This window comes from Drosophila yakuba, chromosome 4 (assembly GCF_016746365.2).
Source record: "Drosophila yakuba strain Tai18E2 chromosome 4, Prin_Dyak_Tai18E2_2.1, whole genome shotgun sequence".
NCBI classification, from domain to species: Eukaryota; Metazoa; Arthropoda; class Insecta; order Diptera; family Drosophilidae; genus Drosophila; species Drosophila yakuba.
Window position 1 is genome coordinate 1,193,707 of NC_052531.2, and position 20,222 is coordinate 1,213,928.

The 20,222-nt window shown below is 35.8% G+C and overlaps 2 protein-coding genes across 6 annotated transcripts; one reads left to right on the forward strand and one right to left on the reverse strand.

Annotated features, from left to right (window-relative positions):
- Nucleotides 1–34: 34 nt before the first annotated feature.
- LOC6523762 (apolipophorins) lies at nucleotides 35–12,286 on the forward strand. The gene is made up of 8 exons (XM_002099601.3): nucleotides 35–175; nucleotides 251–350; nucleotides 1,904–1,933; nucleotides 1,996–9,173; nucleotides 9,230–9,450; nucleotides 9,508–11,626; nucleotides 11,685–11,805; nucleotides 11,862–12,286. Exons 2-8 carry the CDS (start codon nucleotides 275–277, stop codon nucleotides 12,182–12,184), a joined length of 10,068 nt encoding a protein of 3,355 aa, XP_002099637.1. The 5' UTR covers nucleotides 35–175; nucleotides 251–274; the 3' UTR covers nucleotides 12,185–12,286.
- A 475-nt stretch (nucleotides 12,287–12,761) lies between these two features.
- On the reverse strand, nucleotides 12,762–19,082 carry LOC6523763 (inhibin beta chain). 5 transcript variants are annotated; one of them, XM_015191458.3, is made up of 6 exons: nucleotides 18,890–19,081; nucleotides 16,866–18,024; nucleotides 15,073–16,032; nucleotides 14,003–14,259; nucleotides 13,314–13,947; nucleotides 12,762–13,257 (listed from the first exon to the last, which is right to left on the reverse strand). In XM_015191458.3, the coding sequence occupies exons 2-5, from the start codon at nucleotides 17,899–17,901 to the stop codon at nucleotides 13,315–13,317; spliced, it is 2,886 nt and encodes a 961-aa protein (XP_015046944.1). In that variant the 5' UTR covers nucleotides 17,902–18,024; nucleotides 18,890–19,081; the 3' UTR covers nucleotides 12,762–13,257; nucleotide 13,314. The 5 variants fall into 5 exon arrangements, with proteins under 5 accessions (XP_015046944.1, XP_002099638.1, XP_039233048.1 ...); XM_002099602.4 differs by having other exon boundaries at nucleotides 18,767–19,081; XM_039377114.2 differs by lacking the exon at nucleotides 15,073–16,032 and having other exon boundaries at nucleotides 18,890–19,079.
- Nucleotides 19,083–20,222: the final 1,140 nt, after the last annotated feature.

The following is a 20,222-nucleotide window of genomic DNA, read 5'->3' on the forward strand; positions in this document are numbered from 1 at the left end:
TTCTTGATTTATACGAGGTATTTAAAGTGAGTGTTTTCACATAATCCGGCTTAATTCGTAGACAACGCTCATTGTATTCGAATCTGTTTAATTCGCGGACGGCCTGTGTGTTTTCCAACATAAGAATATATATACAAAATATATACAAAATTAAATAGGACCAGTGCTGGTAAAGGTAAAAATAAAAATTTTTACACATTTTATATAAAACTACAAATGTGACACAAATTGTGGCGTTCGCTATTTCCAGGCTATCCCCAAGGGGCCAAGCGTTATGACTAGGATGAAATATATTATCGCTTTGTTTGGAATCCTATCGGCTTTGTTTTTAACAATTGCTGTAAATGCTGGTAAGTGCTACAAGTTAAATTTAAATTGTTAAAATCTCGATTTTTATCGAATAAAATTGGTTTTATAATATAAAAAAAAAATAAAGTGCTGTTAGTGATTATAAAAATTGGTAAATGACAAAAACGGCATATATCATTCTCAAGACAGATGATAAAAACATACATTCGGCTTATAAAATGTATTTCAATAGTTATGTATGTTATTGTGCTTTACAAAATGACACTTTTTTATGGTACATTAATGGAACCCTATAATTAAAATTGATTAGTATGCTGAAAAAATCTATGATTTAAGGATTCGAAATATAAATATAAGAACTCAAATAAGAACTAACTTTAACAATTGGCGTGTTTGGTGTCAAATGGTGTCATTTTGACCGTCAGGAACGGTCAATGGGCCCTTCCTTGATCATGATCATAAATCAGATATACATATATACACACATATATGTAAAAATTATATGTATATATATTTTCCATTCCACTGGTAAAAACGTATACTAGATTTGTTGAAAAGTATGTAAGATGTAGTCGAAAGGGTTCCCGACGGGTATAAGCCGTTACTCGTAAAGTAAAAACGTATACTAGATTCGTTGAAAAGTATGTAAGAGGTATGCGAGAGCGCACCCGACTCTACTATATCTATGTAAAGTATATACATATATAATATATTCATCCGGATCAATAACCAAGTCGAACTAGTCATGTCCGCCTGTCCAACCATCTGCAAAAATTTCAGATTAAGCTTGGAGATACAAGTGACGCCTACGCTGCGCATGTTTGGCACGTCTACTCTAACGCCCACAACTGACGCCCACACGCTTTTAAAAATTATTTGGTTTTGTTTTTATTATTTAATGGTTCTGCCTTTTTCTGTCGATATACATATGTAAAAAAAACATTATGGCCCCGCCGTCAAAACGTCCAATACTGTCACGTCTACATTTTTTAAAAATGCTTTCATTTTATTATTTGACTTGGCAATTTCTATTGATATTTCAAGGGCTGTTATTAAATTAAAAATCGTTTTATTTCATTATAGTTAGACAAAATTCGAATTGAAAAGCATAAATAGCATTCAAAAATGCCGACAAAATTTGGCATATAGCACAAGTCTCTTGCAGCCGGTGTATTTGCGTAGAAAATGAATCTATTTATAGCTGGCTATATCCGTGTTTTTCCAAAAGTAGTCGTATTAAAGTTTCCCACATTAAATTGTTTAAAAATTCATCAAAATCTTTTTTTGAAAATATATTTTGATCGAAACAGTTTTAAGCAAATAAGGTACCAATCGATTTTTAACTTAATTTTTATTTGTTATTTCTGTAATGTTAACTTCCATCAGACCCGATTTTTAAAATTTTAATTTTTTGCCTTATAGCGTTTTTTTTTCTTGACCAAGCTATTCTTTTTTTAAATTTTAATTTTAAATTTAAAATTTCTGTCCCAGTATATATTGTATACAATTTAATTATCCGGCACGCTTCATACAATTATTTATTTGCCGAGATGGTCCTTTATTTATTCAACAAAATCATTTTTTTTATTTTTAGAAAACACTTGCAATCTAGGATGTCCGAAATGTAAGTAACATCAAAAAATATATATATTTATATTCTATTTTGTATTTTATTTAATTTTCTAGCTGACAATGGACTTTTAAAGTACATACCCGGCAATTTCTATGACTATTCCTTCGACAGTATTTTAACTATTGGATTGAATAGCGACGTTCTTAGTGACTCCGATGATACCAGTCTTAAAGTATCCGGATCTGCAAAAATTTTTGCGAAAGGAAACTGTGGGTATACATTACAGTTAAGTTCCGTTAAGGTATCTAATACAAAAGAGTCTGTGGAAAAAAAAATATTGAATAGCATTCAGAAGCCAGTTCAGTTCACACTGGTCAGTGGAATTTTAGAGCCACAAATTTGCTCAGACTCCAACGACTTGGACTACTCATTGAATATTAAGCGTGCAGTGGTGTCATTACTCCAATCAGGAATAGAAGCTGAACATGAAGTTGACGTATTCGGGATGTGCCCTACACATACATCAGTATCGAAAGTGGGTAACACAAATATAATTACGAAGGCGCGGAACTTAAACAGCTGTTCGCATCGCGAGCAGATAAACAGTGGTTTGGTGTCCGGAAAAGTCAACGAGAAGGCTGGCATTACATCTAGCCTGCTGCTGCAGGCAAACTATATTAAGGAGTCAAAGATTGTAAACAACCTAATTGAAAATGTTCAGCTGACAGAAACATACATGTTTATTGGAAATACTAAAGGAAACTCTGATATCAGTGCAAAAGTAGTCACGACATTAAAACTGAAAAATCCTAGCGGTACCAAGGCCAACTCACCGGCAACTGGTTCTACTGTCAGAAGTGTAATATTCCAGAGACCAGAAACCTATACGTCCAAAAATATTAACGCCCTTAAAACGATTCTGGCTGATCTTGTAGATTCTACTGGCGAGTTTGTAAAAAAAGAAAGCGCAAAAAAGTTTGTTGAGTTTATAAGGTTGTTACGTCAGTCTGATAGTGAGACTTTATTAGAACTGGCTGCATTTCCACATCCCAACAAAGTCTTAGCACGGAAGGTTTATTTAGATGGATTATTTCGTACCAGCACAGCAGAATCAGCTAGAGTTATATTAAAACAGCTATCCAAATTTGATGAGAAGGAGAAATTACTTGCCATATTGTCCTTAAACTTAGTTAAAAGTGTTGACAAAGAGACCCTCAATCAAGCGGCTGCTCAGCTCTTACCAAACGCGCCTAAAGAGCTTTATATAGCTGTGGGTAGTTTAGTTGCTAAATATTGTATAGGAAATAATTGTCAAGGACCGGAAATTGATGCCATATCTAAAAAATATTCTGATGGCCTTAAACACTGTAAGCCAAATACTAAGCGAGAAGAAGAGCGCATTGTGTACATTTTAAAGGGAATAGGAAATGCAAAGAGCTTAAGTGGCAATACGGTTGCTGCTTTAAGTGAGTGCGCTTCCACAGGGCGCTCTAACCGCATACGTGTCGCAGCCGTGCACGCGTTTTCATCAGTTAAATGCGATGGAACCTTGCAATCTAAATCCTTTGAACTTCTTAAGAATCGTAACGAAGATTCAGAGTTACGCATTGAAGCTTATTTGTCCGCTATCTCATGCCCTAACGCTGAGGTTGCTAATCAAATTTCGGAAATAGTGAATTCCGAAACTGTTAACCAGGTTGGAGGCTTTATTTTATCTAATTTAAAAGCAATTCGAGACTCCACCGACGTCAACCGTGAGCAGCAAAAGTATCATTTAGGTAACATTAGGGTGACAAAAAAATTTCCCATTGACTACAGACGATACAGTTTCAACAATGAGGTTTCCTATAAACTTGAATCCCTTGGTATCGGCGCCAGCTCTGATTATCAATTAATATATTCGCAACATGGATTCTTGCCGCGATCATCTCGTATAAATGTTACAACGGAACTTTTTGGCACCAATTACAACGTATTTGAGGCAAGCGTACGACAAGAAAATGTTGAAGAAGTATTGGAATACTACTTGGGACCGAAAGGATTGGTAAACAAAGATTTTGACGAAATTGTTAAACTCATTGAAGTTGGTAATAATGGTGGCGCTGCTGCTGGTGGCCGAGCCCGTCGTTCAATTGTTGACGACGTGGCTAAAATTTCGAAAAAGTATAAAACGTATGGCAGCAAAAATGTGCAAGATCTCAATTTAGATGTGTCCTTAAAACTGTTTGGTTCGGAATTGGCGTTCTTGAGCCTTGGCGACAACATACCAAGTTCTCTGGATGACATTATCAACTACTTCTCAACTTCTTTCGAAAAAGCAAAACGGGAACTATCTTCGTTTGAGAAGCAACTTTCCAGTCACCATCTATTCCTTGATACCGACCTGGCTTATCCAACTAGCATTGGAGTACCGTTGGAACTTGTAGCCCAAGGCTTTGCAGCTACCAAAATTGATCTTGCCGTTAGCCTTGATATTAATGCTATTCTAGAACAAAACTGGCAAAAGGCTAAGTACAGACTAAAGTTTGTTCCGAGTGTCGATATTAATGCTAACCTTCAGATAGGCTTTAATGCACAAGTACTCTCCACTGGACTTCGTGTGGTATCATCAGCGCATTCAGCGACTGGTAGCGATATTATTGTAGCTGTTATTAAGGATGGAGAAGGCTTTAACGTTGACCTCGAGCTACCACGCGAAAAACTTGAGCTTATTAATTTTAACGTTGATACCGAACTATATGTAGCCGAACAAGACAAACAAAAAGCTATTGCCCTTAAGGGTAACAAAAAAAATAAGAATTCTCAGCCTAGTAAGATTTGCTTCAATCAATTGGAACTTGTTGGATTAAATATTTGCATTGAGAGTTCAACAAGCTTAGGCGAAATTCAAGCTGGAAACGGTAATGTTTCAGAAAGAGGACTTTCTGTTTCAGAGAAATTTCACTTATCCAAACCATTTAGTTTCGCCGTTTACTTAACGACTGAACGCAAATTTTCGTTCAAAGCAGTTCACACGCAGGAAGCTTTTGCCCAAAAGTGGAAATTAGATTATTCCACTCCTGGATCCAAAGTTTCTCATGATACAACAGTTGTCTATGAGCTCGGAAATAAGCCTAGGGTATACAGTAGATTATCCTTTGATAACTCACAATACCACTTTGCAGTGGAAGCTGGAATAAACAATGACAAGAGTGAATTGGTTGTATATGGTCTATATGAACAAGATAAGGACATAAAAAAAAGTAAAATTGGCTTTAGCAAAAACGGTAATGAATACAAACCTTTGATTGAAATCCAAGACAATAATGGAATCTCAAACAGCATAAATGGGTACCACGCTGACGGAAAAATAGTTGTTAAAAAAAACAGTAATAACATTGAAAGATATTATTTCGAAAACCTCCAAGTGTCAAATGCTAAAAACGCCCGCGTAGTAGTAAACGGATGGTCGGACGTTGGATCTAATTCATTAACGTCTGAGCTTCGAATTACATCAGATCAGCAAACATTCTTAATAAAAAAAAATGTAAAATTGGAAAATGGCCTGTATGAGGCAGGATTCTACATAAATGATGAACGTACTCCCGAAAATATTTACGGAAGTTCAATTCATTTGACAATAGCAGATCAGTCTTATGCCATTAAAATGAACGGTAAAGCAGCAGATTGGTCCATTGGCACCGATGGGGGTTTGGATTTCCAAAAACATGGTGATTTCGATTCTGTGCGTGCAGGCTCACTTGTGCAAAATTTTGATATTCAAAATAAAAACAAGCAGGTTGGAGCATTAAAGATTAAGTCAAATTTTGATATAAATAAATTAGATCTCGATGTGGAAATTTCACGTGAGCAAAAAATTGGCTCCATAATCGTTAAATTCGAAAGCAATCAGCGACACGCGCAGGATTATTCCCTGGAGGCTAAAGCAAATATTAACAAGCAGTCTATAGATGTTATATCTAAGCGTGATTTTAATGGAAACGTCTATGTTATTGATAACTCTATAGTAACAAGTTGGGGAACTTTACTGTCTGCAAAGGGAGAAATAGGACAACGTTTCTCGCCCCAAGACATTAATGTTAATATTCAAGGCAATGTTCAAATAAGCGGCAAGGACAAAGCTACTCAATGGATACTTAAAGTAATCGGCACACCTGACAAAACCAGCAGCGAGTTTAGGATTACTCGAGACACCGCAGAGCTTGTTAAGCTAACCAGTGAGTCGCAGCATCCGCAAGACAAAATATCCTTGGCTAAGCTTAATCTTATGGTCAAAAATCAGTTAACTGCCAAAGGCGAATTTCGCGTAGCCAAAAATGGCAAGGGGGAATTGACAGCCAGTTTTGAGACTCTGAAGACTGAACCGAAGCACAAAGTAGAAATAGAATCTAAATTCCACATACAGGCTCCAAAGTACGATATTGATGCTTCCTTAACGCTGGACGGAAACAAGAAATTGCACTTAAAGTCTGAAAACAATATAGAAAAGTTAAAGTTCTCCACTAAAAACATTGGTGAGGCAAACGACAAAAAAGTTGCTTTCGAGGCTAATGGAAGTTTAAAAGGCGAATTGCGAGGAATTGGGGAAATACAAGGTACCTTTATATTTAATGCACCTGATGGTCGAGTCATCGCTGGCAGTATCAATCGAAAATTCTCCATTAATGCAAAAACGGGCTTATCCCAAGGCAACATGGATGCACAACTTAGTGATACACCATCTGGCAGTAACAAAAAACGCTCAATTACATTAAAGGGAAAGCTTGATCGGCTTAACACAAAAACTAAAGAATTTTCTGCAAGCAGTAATTTAGTATACACTGCATTTAATGGAGAAAAGTCGGAGATAAGCTTTCAAATTAAGCAGCAACCAACCGGTGAAGCTAAAAACACAGATTTTAACTTTAAGGCCTTTGGAAATCCCTTACCCCAACCTTTTGAGATCGCACTTGTCTTAGGAAATTACAGTACAGAGCATGCTGTGGTTAGTATCACAACTAAGTACGGCGAGATTTTTACAGTAAGTGCAAATGGAAACTACAACAATAAGCAAGCAGTTGAATATGAGATCCAGGCTAATATTGAAATTCCAAAATCCAGCTTGAAGTCTTTAGAAATAAACAGTCATGGAAAGGTCTTAAAATCTTCAACCGGGAATGACAACGGTGTCGACGGCGCCTACAATATTGAATTCGTCCTCGATTCTAAAACCGGTCTAGGGCAATATGCTCGTGTCAACACTGTATGGAACGGCACACCAAATGATGGGACCTATGATTTTGAAGCTCAAACTAACGATATGGAGTCTCCAATCAAGTTTAATGGTAGATATAATCGGAGACAAACTGGTGATATAAAAGATGGTGATCTTACCGGTAAGCAAATTTATGTACTTAACGCACAGTACGGAAAGCAATATGTAAAAATGGATGGTTCATTAAGTTATGGAGCCGAGAAAGTAGACATAGCATATGTTTTAGATTCTAGCTTTGTTTCTGTAAAAGACGTCAAAGTTAATATTCACACTCTTAAATCTATCGATGATTCGACATTTATAGTCAGTGCACAAGTCAAACAGGCAGACAAATCATACGGATTAGACACGACATTTTATCATTTGGCCCACAAAAAAGGTGTAGATATTCGCTTGGATCTTTTAAAGGAAAAGCCTATTATCATAAAGAGCATTGCTGAACTCTTAGGGGACCGAAAAGGAAAGGTGACCTTTGAAATTCTAAACCTGGCCGATTTGGACATTAAAATAAATAGTGAAGCTTCATACGTGAGTATTGATGACTTTTATATAATTGGCAGCTGGAGCTCGAAGAAATTAAAGCTCGATGGTTACGAACTTGAGGCACGAGCTCAAAGTAAGAACATTAAATTACAACTAAAGAATGTAAATGGCGTAATATTCTCAGGTTCAGCATCTTATGCTCTTAAAAAGGAACTAAACAAAACCATTATCGATGGCCAAGGCCAAGTTCAGTATCAAGGAAAATTGCACAATGGCAATTTTAAGCTGACCCGGCAACATTTTGATTTTGGTACGGATAAGGAAGTTGGTTTTTCGTACACTTTTATGGGTAATTTGGGAACCAAAAACGGCCTAGGCACTTTAAAAATCACGAACAAAGAATTCAACACCAAGTTTTCCGTTTGTGAAGAAAAGAGACAGTGCACAAATATAATAGTTCAATCAATTGTGAGCATTGATGAACAAAAATTAGACGCTGTGGAACATACCACCCTTATTATTGTTGACCTAAGAGAGCTTGGATATCCATATGAGTTTGAATTGAAGTCTCAGAATACGCGCCAAGGTTTTAAGTATCAGTACCATTTAGATAGCTTTATAATAACAGGAAATAATTTCAAGTACCAATTTACAGCCAATATTCAACCCACGTCGTCCACAATTAAATTAACACTTCCGAAGCGTCAAATATTGTTTGAAACAACTCAGAAAATACCAACAGACGGAAGCCTCTTTGGCCACTACGAGCAAACAGCTTCATTCTTTATTGATAAATTGCAAAGGCCCGACGACGTTGCTCGCTTTACAGCTTTTGTAGATGTAACGGGCTCCGAACGCGTTGCTCTTAACGCCAACGGTCAACTTAAATTTGAACATCCAACTATTCGTCCATTAAGTATTTCTGGACGATTGAATGGGGACGTAAATCAACAAATCGCAAATGCTGAAATAATATTTGATATTTTTAAGCTGTCGGAACAAAAAGTGGTCGGAAACAGTGAATTGCGCAACTCCCGTTCTGAAAATGGTTTCAATATTGCATCTACTACAACTGTTAAGTCAGCTGGGCTTCAGTTTCAGTACCAAATAAATAGTAACGCTGCAGTGAATATTGAAACCCATGAGTACAATATTGGCCTGGAAGTAAATAACGGTGAGATCGATGTTAAGGCGATTTCGTTTTTGAATAAGGAAAAACTAGAAATCTCTTTAAGTGAATCAAATAAACATATCATTCATATAGTCGGAGACTTCTATAAGCAAAAACGTTATGCAAAGTTCAATACAAAAGTCCAAATTCTTGATAAAAATCCAATTGAAATTACATCAGAGGTTCAACCTAATTCTGCTAAGATTGTACTGAAACGTCAAGATGATATAGATGGCAATGTGGAATTTAAACTGGGCAAGGAATTTAAAATTGATGTTTCTGGAAGTGGTAAACCATTATTTAATGGCCGAGTGGCATTAGATGCAACAAACTTTTTACAAACAAATTACATTATAAACGAAGATCATCTAAATGTTTTCTGGGTAAGATATATTTTAAATAAAATTCATTTCTATTTGTAAATTTATATTTTTTACAGCATAATTTTGAATCGGAAGTAAACAAAGAGAGTGAATATATTTCTAAAATCATTAAGGAACGCTTGGAAAAATCTCTTCAAGGTTCGGATAAAATTGTAAAATTGGCCAAAGAAGCTTCTCCAGATTTTTCCAAAATGAAGGGAAAATTGCTGGATTATAAAAACGATATTGTTAAAGAGCTTGAGGCTGATCAATCAATTGCACCGATTATTGATGGCATGTAAGTAAATGATTCAATATAACATTTTCGTTAATAAAAATGTTTTCTCTTTTCTAGACGCATTCTATTTGAAAAAATAGGAGGTATTGTTAATGATATAAGCAAGGCAGTATCAGAATCATTTGAAAAGGCTCAAAGTTTCGTTGTTGATATTTATGATAAACTGCAAGCTCTTTGGAAGGATTCCCTCCTTAAAGCGTGGGAAGATTTCATTATAACTCTGCATAAACTAATTGGTACGCTCCATACAGAGTTTGTCAAGCTTTGTACAAAGACATTTAAAGATATTCTTTCTGTGCTTGAGAAATATGGACCAGCTCTGAAGAATTATGGAAAAGCTATTGCTGAAACTGTAAAACCTATTAACGACGCTGTTCAGGAAATAATCAATATCGTGGTCAAAACTGCTGAAGGTGCGGCCGATGAGTTTAAGCAGTATCTCGCAAGCTTTCCGTCATTTGAAAGTATTCGTAATGAGTTTAATGACAAAGTTAAAATTCTGAAACTTTTTGAGAAGGCAACAGAGTTTATAAATAGTCTATTTGATCAGTTAAACATTTTACCACAAACTCCAGAGACTTCAGAGTTTTTACAAAAACTTCACGATTACTTAGTCGCTAAACTGGAGCAACAACATATTGATGATGAAAAGAAGATCGAAGAACTTGGGAAGCTATTAATAAGGGCCGTTCGTTCCATTTTGTACTCGATTAGAAGCACTTCTCCAGGGTCATCGGATCGTGTGATTGATTTGCAATCTTGGATTGGTTCTCTAACGCATTCTTTTGACTCATTGGCTGTACTTCCAAGCCTACTTTCATTCCGTTCTAGTATCTTAAACTTTATATTAAATGAGAATTGGGATGTCGTATTCAACAAAAAATTATTATACTCATGGATATTCTTTAATGACTTCGAATTACGAGGTCATGTCGTTGATGGAAAGCATATATTCACTTTCGATGGCCTAAATTTCGCTTATCCTGGAAACTGCAAATATATTCTCGCGCAGGACAGTGTTGACAATAACTTCACAATAATTGGCCAACTTACAAATGGAAAACTTAAGAGCATTACGCTTATAGATCGGGAGGGTGGTTATTTCGAAGTATCCGACAACCTTGCCCTAAAGATTAATGGAAACCCAGTTGAATACCCACAACAATTGTCTGGTCTTCACGCGTGGCGCCGATTTTACACTGTTCACCTATATTCTGAGTACGGAGTAAGCATAGTATGTACTACAGACCTGAAGGTTTGCCACTTCAACGTAAACGGATTTTACACAAGCAAAACAAGAGGTCTTCTCGGCAACGGCAACGCTGAACCATACGATGATTTCTTGCGAATTGATGGTAGCGTAGCAGATAATTCGGCAGCCCTAGGCAACGACTATGAAATAGGAAAATGCACAGCAATTGAATTTGACAATGACCAGTTTAAAAGCTCCCAAAGAGAGGAAATATGTAGTGAACTGTTCGGAATTGAATCAACTCTGGCTTTCAATTTTATTACCTTGGATTCGAGACCATACCGCAAGGCGTGTGATATTGCCCTTTCAAAAGTGGCTGAAAAGGATAAGGAGGCAACTGCGTGCACGTTTGCTTTAGCTTACGGTTCGGCAGTTAAGCAGATTCATAAGTGGGTGCTATTACCACCGCGTTGCATTAAGTGCGCTGGACCTGCTGGACAAAACGGCTTTGGAGATGAGTTTACTGTTAAGTTACCAAACAACAAGGTTGACGTTGTATTTGTTGTTGATATCAATGTAACACCCGTAGTACTGTCGAATCTAATCGCGCCGGCTATAAATGATATTCGTGATTCATTAAGAAGCCGTGGATTTTCAGATGTGCAGGTCGGAGTGATTGTTTTCGAGGAATCTAAACGGTATCCCGCTTTACTCACAAGTGATGGCGGTAAAATTAACTATAAGGGAAACGTTGGTGATGTTAAGCTGGCTGGAGTAAAGAGCTTCTGCGACAATTGCGTCGAGCAAATTATAACTGAAAAACGAATTTTAGATATTTATAATTCTTTAAAGGAAATAGTAAAAGGAATTGCACCCCAAGCAGATGAAAAGGCCTTCCAGTTGGCTTTAGATTATCCCTTCCGCGCAGGTGCCGCAAAAAGCATTATTGGTGTGCGAAGTGATGCCTTAGAATATAAAAATTGGGTAAGCCAAGTATTTATAGTTTCGAAATATTAAAACAAACAATATTTTTTATTTTTAGTGGAAATTTGTTAGAGCTGAGTTAACTGGATCCATCACTAAGTTCGATGGTGCACTTCTTCATCTTATTGCACCTGTAAAGGGGCTCTCATTAGAAGGAGGTTTAAGCGAAAAACTAATTGGTACGTAGTTTTATTTATACTTTCATATAAGTCTGTGATAACTTGTATTATTTTAGGCTTCAACTCTCGATTGGTGGCTACCGTAGATGGGAAAGATAGCAAAAAAAGAACTAAATTGCAGTTTGATAATGACATGGGCATTGACTTTGTCCTCAATAACGGAGGCTGGGTGTTTGCCACACAAAACTTTGAAAAGTTAAAAACTTCGGACCAAAAGAAAATGTTGAACCAGATTACATCATCGCTGGCAGATACTCTTTTTAAGACCGAAATCGTCAGTGAGTGTCGCTGTCTTCCGATACATGGATTGCACGGCCAACATAGGTGCGTTATTAAGTCATCATCATTTATTGCGACCAAAAAGCCAAAAGCTGCCTAAGTAGAGCTTTTATGATTTATTGAATGTTCATATGTCAGAAAGAAACAACTTTTTCTTAAAGCTAAGTCAAACAAAAATTAATAAAAACTTAATATCACAAAACTTTTTTATTATACAAACCGCCAATTTAAAAATCAAACAAACTTTAAAAAATTATCGATGCAAGACAAGGTTTGTATAAAACTTGCCTTTATTAGGAATTATTTGAACTTATATTCTTCTTGCCCCCAATATAGCGTATACAGTTTTTAAGATCTCGACGCTCCTACGATTGGAGATGGCTATACTAACTGGTTTAATAATCTTGACCAAGTAGATACACAATGCCTTACAGCATTATTCGTGTATAGGTATGCAAGGTTCTTAAAAGAAACAAACATACCATAACTAGCGAGAAATCTAGTAGATTTGCTTTCCCGCTAAGTTAGCGGGTTACGAAAAGCAATCGCTGTTCGGCTTTACGTAATAAAAATAAAAAAATGTGTGTCCCCAGGATAAGCGAGCATTCCAGCCCAGCGATGTTTACATTGTTTAATACCCGGAAAACATAAATATATTTAATTCCATATAGTAATCCTTCAATTAAACTAATCAATACTTTATTTAACTTTAATATTCAATGAGTATTACTAATCTGTGATATTAGCTTTTCAAGTTAGTAAAATTAGTGTTTAGACAATATCGAAAGGCGCTGCGCTTTGCTAATATAATAGGCTACTAAAACATTTTGGTTTGTACTTATGTTTTATTTATTATATTTTATTTAATGAAGTTATTATTAAAAATAGCGAATTTTATTAGTACAAAGATATTTTTGTGTTATTTGAAAAATTCTTAATATTTATAAATATTTCATTTACGTAATTTAGGCACTTCCTCAATTTTGGTGTGTTCGTAAATATACAAATATTGTCATCAGCATATCTAAATATAATATATAATTGAGTCTACACTATGTATAATATAAACTAAAAAGTTCAATACTTCGTTTGGACTTTGACGCTAAATTAGGACACTTATGCCTATGTCTACCGGACGGAAAATATAAAATTGAAAGGCAGATTCCGAGCAAGCTGTAAAAGAAATTTTATAAAAGTATTATTTAAAGTTAGTTAGTGGTATTACTTACGCTAAGGGCAACCACACTCATCAACAACCATTTTTGGCAAGTCTCGCTTAATAATACCATCATCACCATAATATATTAAGGACATACTAGAAAATTTTATTGGGGCGCAACACGGACGCATTCCATTTAAAAGACCCATTTTCCGATACTCCTCTATAAAATGGGCATGAAATGTTTGAAAAGTGTCTGGCGTCCTAAACGATCCCGTGCAATCGCCTCTGCAATAGTTCGCGAAATATCCCCTGGGTGCAATAATCCAGTCATCCCAACCCAGTGCTTTGAAAGAAACATAAAATGATTCCTTACAGCACTGCCCATTTAAAGCTCCGCCACAATCTATGGCTCGTCGCCTAACGCGCCTTGTTCTTGATGATTCTGTATGAAGTACCAGAAATGGTCTATTTGGATTCGTACTCAAGTAGTCGGATGAGTTCCCTCTCAGTTTTGAAGTTTGAAAAAGGTGCAACGAGTAGCGACCAGCGCATCCAGTGCAATCAATCAGCAGTCGCAGTTTTTCGTGACTGGTATGGCTGTACCAGTCACGAATTGTATCTGTTAAATCGAATTTTTGCCATCCTAAATTTTTCGTGTCAACTTCAAAAGAAGCCCGGAAGATAATAGCCTTTTCTATTCCCTAAAAATAAAATTCTTTAAAAATGCGTTAACATAAAACATATATATAATATTACCATCTCCGTAATATTTATTGATGTTGATAATTGAAACACCCATATTTTTATTCTGTGATGTGGTTTTTTTGCTCCCCATTTTTTTTTAGTATTTAGCCAATGTTCTTCTGGCAAACTTTTTGCTCGTTCTATCCAAAAACTATGCGGCTTGTCTATCCGTATGTGAATCTGCGCACTTCTTATGGATAATTTTTGAGTGGGAACACGTCTGTTTTGAACCGAAAACTCAAGAATCCGATATTGTCGATATTGGGTTCCTTGAAATAAAATGTATTAAGTCATGCATTATATAAATTATAGATTGCCTTGCTTTTTATTTATTTTAAAAAGGACAGTTGATTTAATAATCAAATATAAGTGTACATATTTAATTAAAAATCAAAGCTGTAATGTATATTATATGTTTGTGAAGTGTGGGTATGGCAGTTTTGGGCGGTTTGTGGGCGGGGGAGTCGGCGTGGCCATAATGTTTTTGCCGCCAAAGGGTTTGAAGCCCACACTTTTGCAAAACGTTTCAAATTTCTGTTATTTTACTTAAACCGATATGCTAAAAACATTTTGGATCACAAACCTCGAACTAGCTTCAAAAAGGTTTAATTTGTTTAGTTTCCGGCCATATAAAGTATATATATGAACGCCTCTCTAACGCCCATAACCTGTTACGCCCGAACTTTAAAAAGTTTTGATTTTTTTATCATATAATTTTGTCTCCCCATTTTCTACCACTACTCGTAGAGTAGTACCCTTTTAGGGTATACTAGCTTCGTCAAAAAATATGTAACAGGCATAAGAAAGCGTTTCCGACCACATAAAGTACATATTCTTAATCAGGATTTCTCGGTTTGTCCACAAACCGCCAAAAACTGTCAGTGTTGAAGTCTCTCCTTCGCCCTTCCACTAGCTAAGTAACGGGTATCAGATCGACTGTATCAGAACTCAACTATAGCGTTCTCACTTTTTTTTTTTAGTTTTTTATGCTTTTTCAAAATAATTTTGAAATTTCTATCACTGGCTGATTTGAGGAACTTGACCATAGTGTTCAATCGTGCATTGACTGAAAATCTACTTACCCTCTTCTGCAAATGTAATTATTTCTTGAGTATTACCAAAGAAGTCTTCATGATCAATATTTTCCTGGCCATGAGTAATCGATTCCTGATTTCCCTTCTGATTTTCATCTTTACTGCTGTGGATCGGTGACTGATGCCCAATGCTAGAGCTACCTTCATAGTACCGGTTTTTATTATGAGTCTGAACACTGTAATCGTTAAAATATTCATAAGCATTGGCCCTGATCTCACCATTTATGCCAGTACTATTTTCACTACTATGATTTATATCTATGAGATATGTCGACTTTTTTAAGGCATTCTCATTCATTTGTTTGCTGTTGATGCCATTAATTTTTCTGAGCGCTCCACTTTTAAGCTTCTTGGTACTACTGTTATAGTGGTTTTTAAGTTGTTCTGTAGGCTTAGATGCAATACGAGAGTTAATCTTTAATTGACGTTTTTCTGTCCATCTTTTAAAGAATAAGTGATTTTTATCGATTTTTGTTATATGCCTTCTATCTAAAGAACGATTTCTCAAAACTCTCCCATATAGATTATCTTTACTTATATTGAATGTGAAATCGAACGGGGATCTATATTGATGATGACTGGGATCCCGTTCGCTGCTAAGATAAGTCCTTCCACCTTGGCCACTAAACATATGTGTTCCGGATGAGGCTAACGCCCGTGGCTTGAGAGTCTTCTGATCTAAATCCTTACCACTGCTCTCAAATGCATTGTTTGGTATCATTCGTCCGCCATCGGCACGATATATTGTTTCCCAAATGAATTGCTTAGGTAAAGGATGAGATACATTGGGCCTGTGGCTGAGACCGAGCTTTGTTAAAATTTGCCGTTTTATTGACTCCAAACGAACTTCATCGCTCGGTGCAATGTTGTTATGGGGTTGATTAGTTTTTTTGTTGAAATTGTTGTTATGGTATTTGTTGTAGATGTTGTAGTCTGTGTGTGGATTATCTGTGTAAATGTGATAATTGTAAAGTGTTATGTAAGATTCGTTACATATATTATTACTATTTTTTTGTATGGAGTGTATTTGTGTTTTTAGTATAGTTGTATTACTTGACATCACACGAGTTATTTTCTTTTTTAAAAATCCATTTTTGCCTTAAACTAGGCCATACTTTAAGTAGGTTTTATGGTATTATTATATTTTTAAATGCGTGAAATTAATAATTTTAATACAAAAAACCGTTTCTAGTTTTTGAAATCGAGCGAGGTTGAGGTAAATCAACCATTTTCGGAATATCGGGTAAGTTTAACAAATAATGTGAAATAGAAATATTCTTCTGCCTCTTGTATAAAAAGTATATTTAGTAACCGTGTAACAAGGCCATTCTTTTCCATCCTTAAGCTTAAGTAATTGAAATATTAATATATAACCCAGCTAGTCTAGATTAGAAATAGTTTTGTATTTTTTGATACCCCTTTAAATTGATTTATGAATATCTCAGGCTTACTGCGACGAGGTCCTTGTGTATTTCTTGTTAACTAGTGGTACAACATTTGTCAGTTTAATATGATCATTTAATAAATTGAAAATGTTTTTTTTATTTAAAAACAACACATAAATCTTAAAAATTAAATTTATTTTACAAAGAGTAATGCATTGCAATATTTTGGTACGATATGACTACTATTTACTTACGTTGTGTTACGTTCTGTGTGGTTTTCTGTTACACATGTCCGCCCAACTCCAATTTATTAAATACCCCAAACTCAATACAATTTGTTTGTTTCAATAAGAATATTCAAAGCGGTAAGTAAAGATTTTTTTTTAAAAAACTGACCTTTATCGGTGTAAATGTTGGGCTTTCCGCTGTCATGGCACAAGGTGCAGCCCTTATGTGTCTCCAAATTCGAAGCATAGTAATTACTACTGCTGATTCCATTGCAATTTATTAGTTTGACTTCAAACCAGACGAGTCCAATGAGAAGCCATATAAGATTGGCTCTATTGCGTTTAATCTTTGAACAGTTACGTACTGAGCCTTGACTCGATGGCCAAGGTGCTTCAATTTCTCTTAAAGGGGACACTAGAAAGCTTCTCTCTGACTGACCAAATGGTTTACCTCTGTGTACTAAGTCATAATTAGTTCCGTAATTTGTCTCCAAAGAGTGGCACTTGCCGTCGTTAAAATTAAGCCTTTGCTCAAAGTTGCTCACATTACTTTGCATTAGATGATCAGTTCGAAGGTATTTTTGTTGTTTCCGCTGCATTTGATGATGCTTAGTATAAATATGCCTGCGCCGTCTGTGTCTGCGGCGACGTCGCCTCCTTCGTTGTCGTTTACGATTGCGACTTCTGCAAAGCACTCTACATAGATTGTTGGATTTTACCTGTTGGTCGTTATTTATGTCGTACGATGTATACCCATAAAACAACTTAAGCTTTGCCTCCGAAGTGCTGCTGGGAGTTCCGTTAGGTGTGGTAGGAACCGAGACGTGCACTGTTCTACTGCTGGCTTGGCTTCTATCTGCAACTCCGGATTGGCCAGGCAACGAAAATATATCTAGGAGAATGCAGCTTGTCAGGAGTGTCGCTAGAGCAGTAACCCAACGAGCCAGTACTAAAATAACCGCCACAAGCTTTGATACGCTTAAGACTTCGGTGTCAGAAACTTTTTTACGCATTACAGCAGGCTGTGGAAATGACTTTCGGGATCCCAGGCTGTTGCAACAGTTTAAGCTATAGCAGCAGCAGCACTTTACAACCACAACGCAGCATCCCTGGCGACAGCAAATGCATTGGCAATTAAAGAAGCACTTGTAGCCTTTGATTGGCGCCTCGGATTGCGAATAATTAGAATCAAAGGCAAATCGCATATTGGCAAGCCGTTAGTACTGGCAGTGTCCCTTAAAAAATTGGTACAAGTAATGGCAATTTTATTTTCCTGGTAAACATTTTCTGATCCAATGCAAATCCTTTTCGTTGGAGTTGTGTTTCATCTGCCAGTTAAAAAAACAAATTTTCAAAATGTTTACTTATACAAAGAACATTTAATTATATTTAATATATTTAATTATATATTTTTTGTGGTAAGTCCACAAAAAGAATTAGTTTATAGACACTTAACAAAAGAGAACGCAATTGTTAAAATGTTTTTGAAATATGGACAGAAATTGACAGCGGTTCTTTGAACTAAGAGTGTGTTTTCATATTTTTTCATTTTTTAATTAGTCTTCTATCGATTTGCTACAAAACTTTTTGCCACACCCACAAATTGCTCAAAACTGCCACGCCCACACCTTTGAAGAATGTTTTGATATTTTTTTATATTTATGTTAGTTTTGTTAATTTTTTCTCGATTTGCCAAACAACTCAAACACCCACAAGCCGCCAAAGACTGTCAGAGTTAAAATTTCTCCTTCGCACTTCCACTAGCTGAGTAACGGGTATCAGTATCAGATAGTCGGGGAACTCGACTATAGCGTTGATTTTTTTACGGTTTTTATGGCTTAATATTAGCATATATGTACTCTTAAAAAAAATAGTGTATACTTGATAATTAAAAATACGAAGTTACATTTTCTTTACTTCGGATGGCTCAGTTAGTACTACGCCTAATAGACCCCACAACAAAACAAGCCCCTACAAAAACGCTCAGACAGCCTCATCTGCCCCATCTAAAGAACGCAAGGCGACACTCAGACAGTGTCCAGACAAAACGACGCCTGAATGGTTACTTACAAGTGTGGCAGTGGAAGGGGATGAAGACGAATTAAAAGCATGTGTTTCACAGCTAAAGTACATATGTACATTAAGGGCTGGTTATGTGTTTAGGCTGATCTGTGTGTGTTGCAAGTGTATCACCTTTTTCCTTTTTAAATAAATAGGTTTTAACTTAGTGAAAATACTATTTCATTATGATGGATTTATTAAGGAGAAATATTTAAATACACTTTCTGTAAAAAGTATCACATTTTCACGTTATATAATTGTATTCTGCTTTTTCTTTCACCAAGGAAACAATATATAATATCTCCGTCGGTTGTTAAATGACATTGCATACTTTGTGAGACAATACTACGATGACACTTAAAGCTTTTCAAAAGCTTTCTTGAAGATAACAACATTTTAGCGTTGCCACCTTTCCTGAGAGGTGGGAGACCATAAATGTCATTCACGACTAGAAAAATATATCGATGCTATCGATATTTGCGTTTGTTTTGCGATGAAAAAAACGGCAGATTCAAATGGCTGGTCACACAGCACATTTCCTATAACCCTAACCGTTTTATTTAAAAATCGGAAATGATAATTTGTGTATTTTGTTACAGGTAGAAGAAATCGTTTCCGACCCTATATTCTTAATCAACAGTCGACCTTGCCATGTCCACCAAAAAAAAATTTTTGCAATTACATTCAGCTGTTGACTGTACATCTAATTAAGTTAGATACCTTTAGAATTTTAATCAAATAAAGTAAATATGTTTTATACCTTTAGAATTTTAATTCTATAAAGTAAATATGTTTTAAATTCTGAAAACCTGAATTTTTTTAAGTTATTTTAAAGGAAGTATTTTATTATTCTGTCAATTTGTAATCTCTCTAATTGAAATGAGGAAAAGGACAACAGGTAATTTTTGTAAGTCCCTTACTTGTAGAAAATAGGGGTAAACCATAACCGCGTCGAAGAATATCCGCAATATCCACAACAATTTTGTACTTCTCTGGAGGCGATTACACCACATTAGAAATAATAATATTAATATTCTATACTCTATACTATTCGTCCAATTTGTTGTAGGTTACTTACAGCATATACATACATACATATGTCAACGTTATGTAACAAAATGGATAAATAACGTATTTAAAACAAGCTTGTGCCTTGTGGGAGTTACTAGAATCCTATAGTTCCCGTGGTTCTAACGTTCATACATACGAACAAACGAACTGACTAACATAAATTAATCGACTATGCTAGTAATACGGGCTGGAAAAACTTCCTCCAAACATTATAAAAGTTATAATTATGACATGGTTTTAACTGGAAGAGTATTGAGTCTTTAGCTTTCCGTTAAATTTATTTCTGGTTTTTTGTGCTATCGACTGATATGTACATATTTTGCCTCGATCAGGAATAGTAGCGTCTTCTGTGTGTCCGTATGAACTTTCGGATCTCGAAAAACTCCCGGAAAGG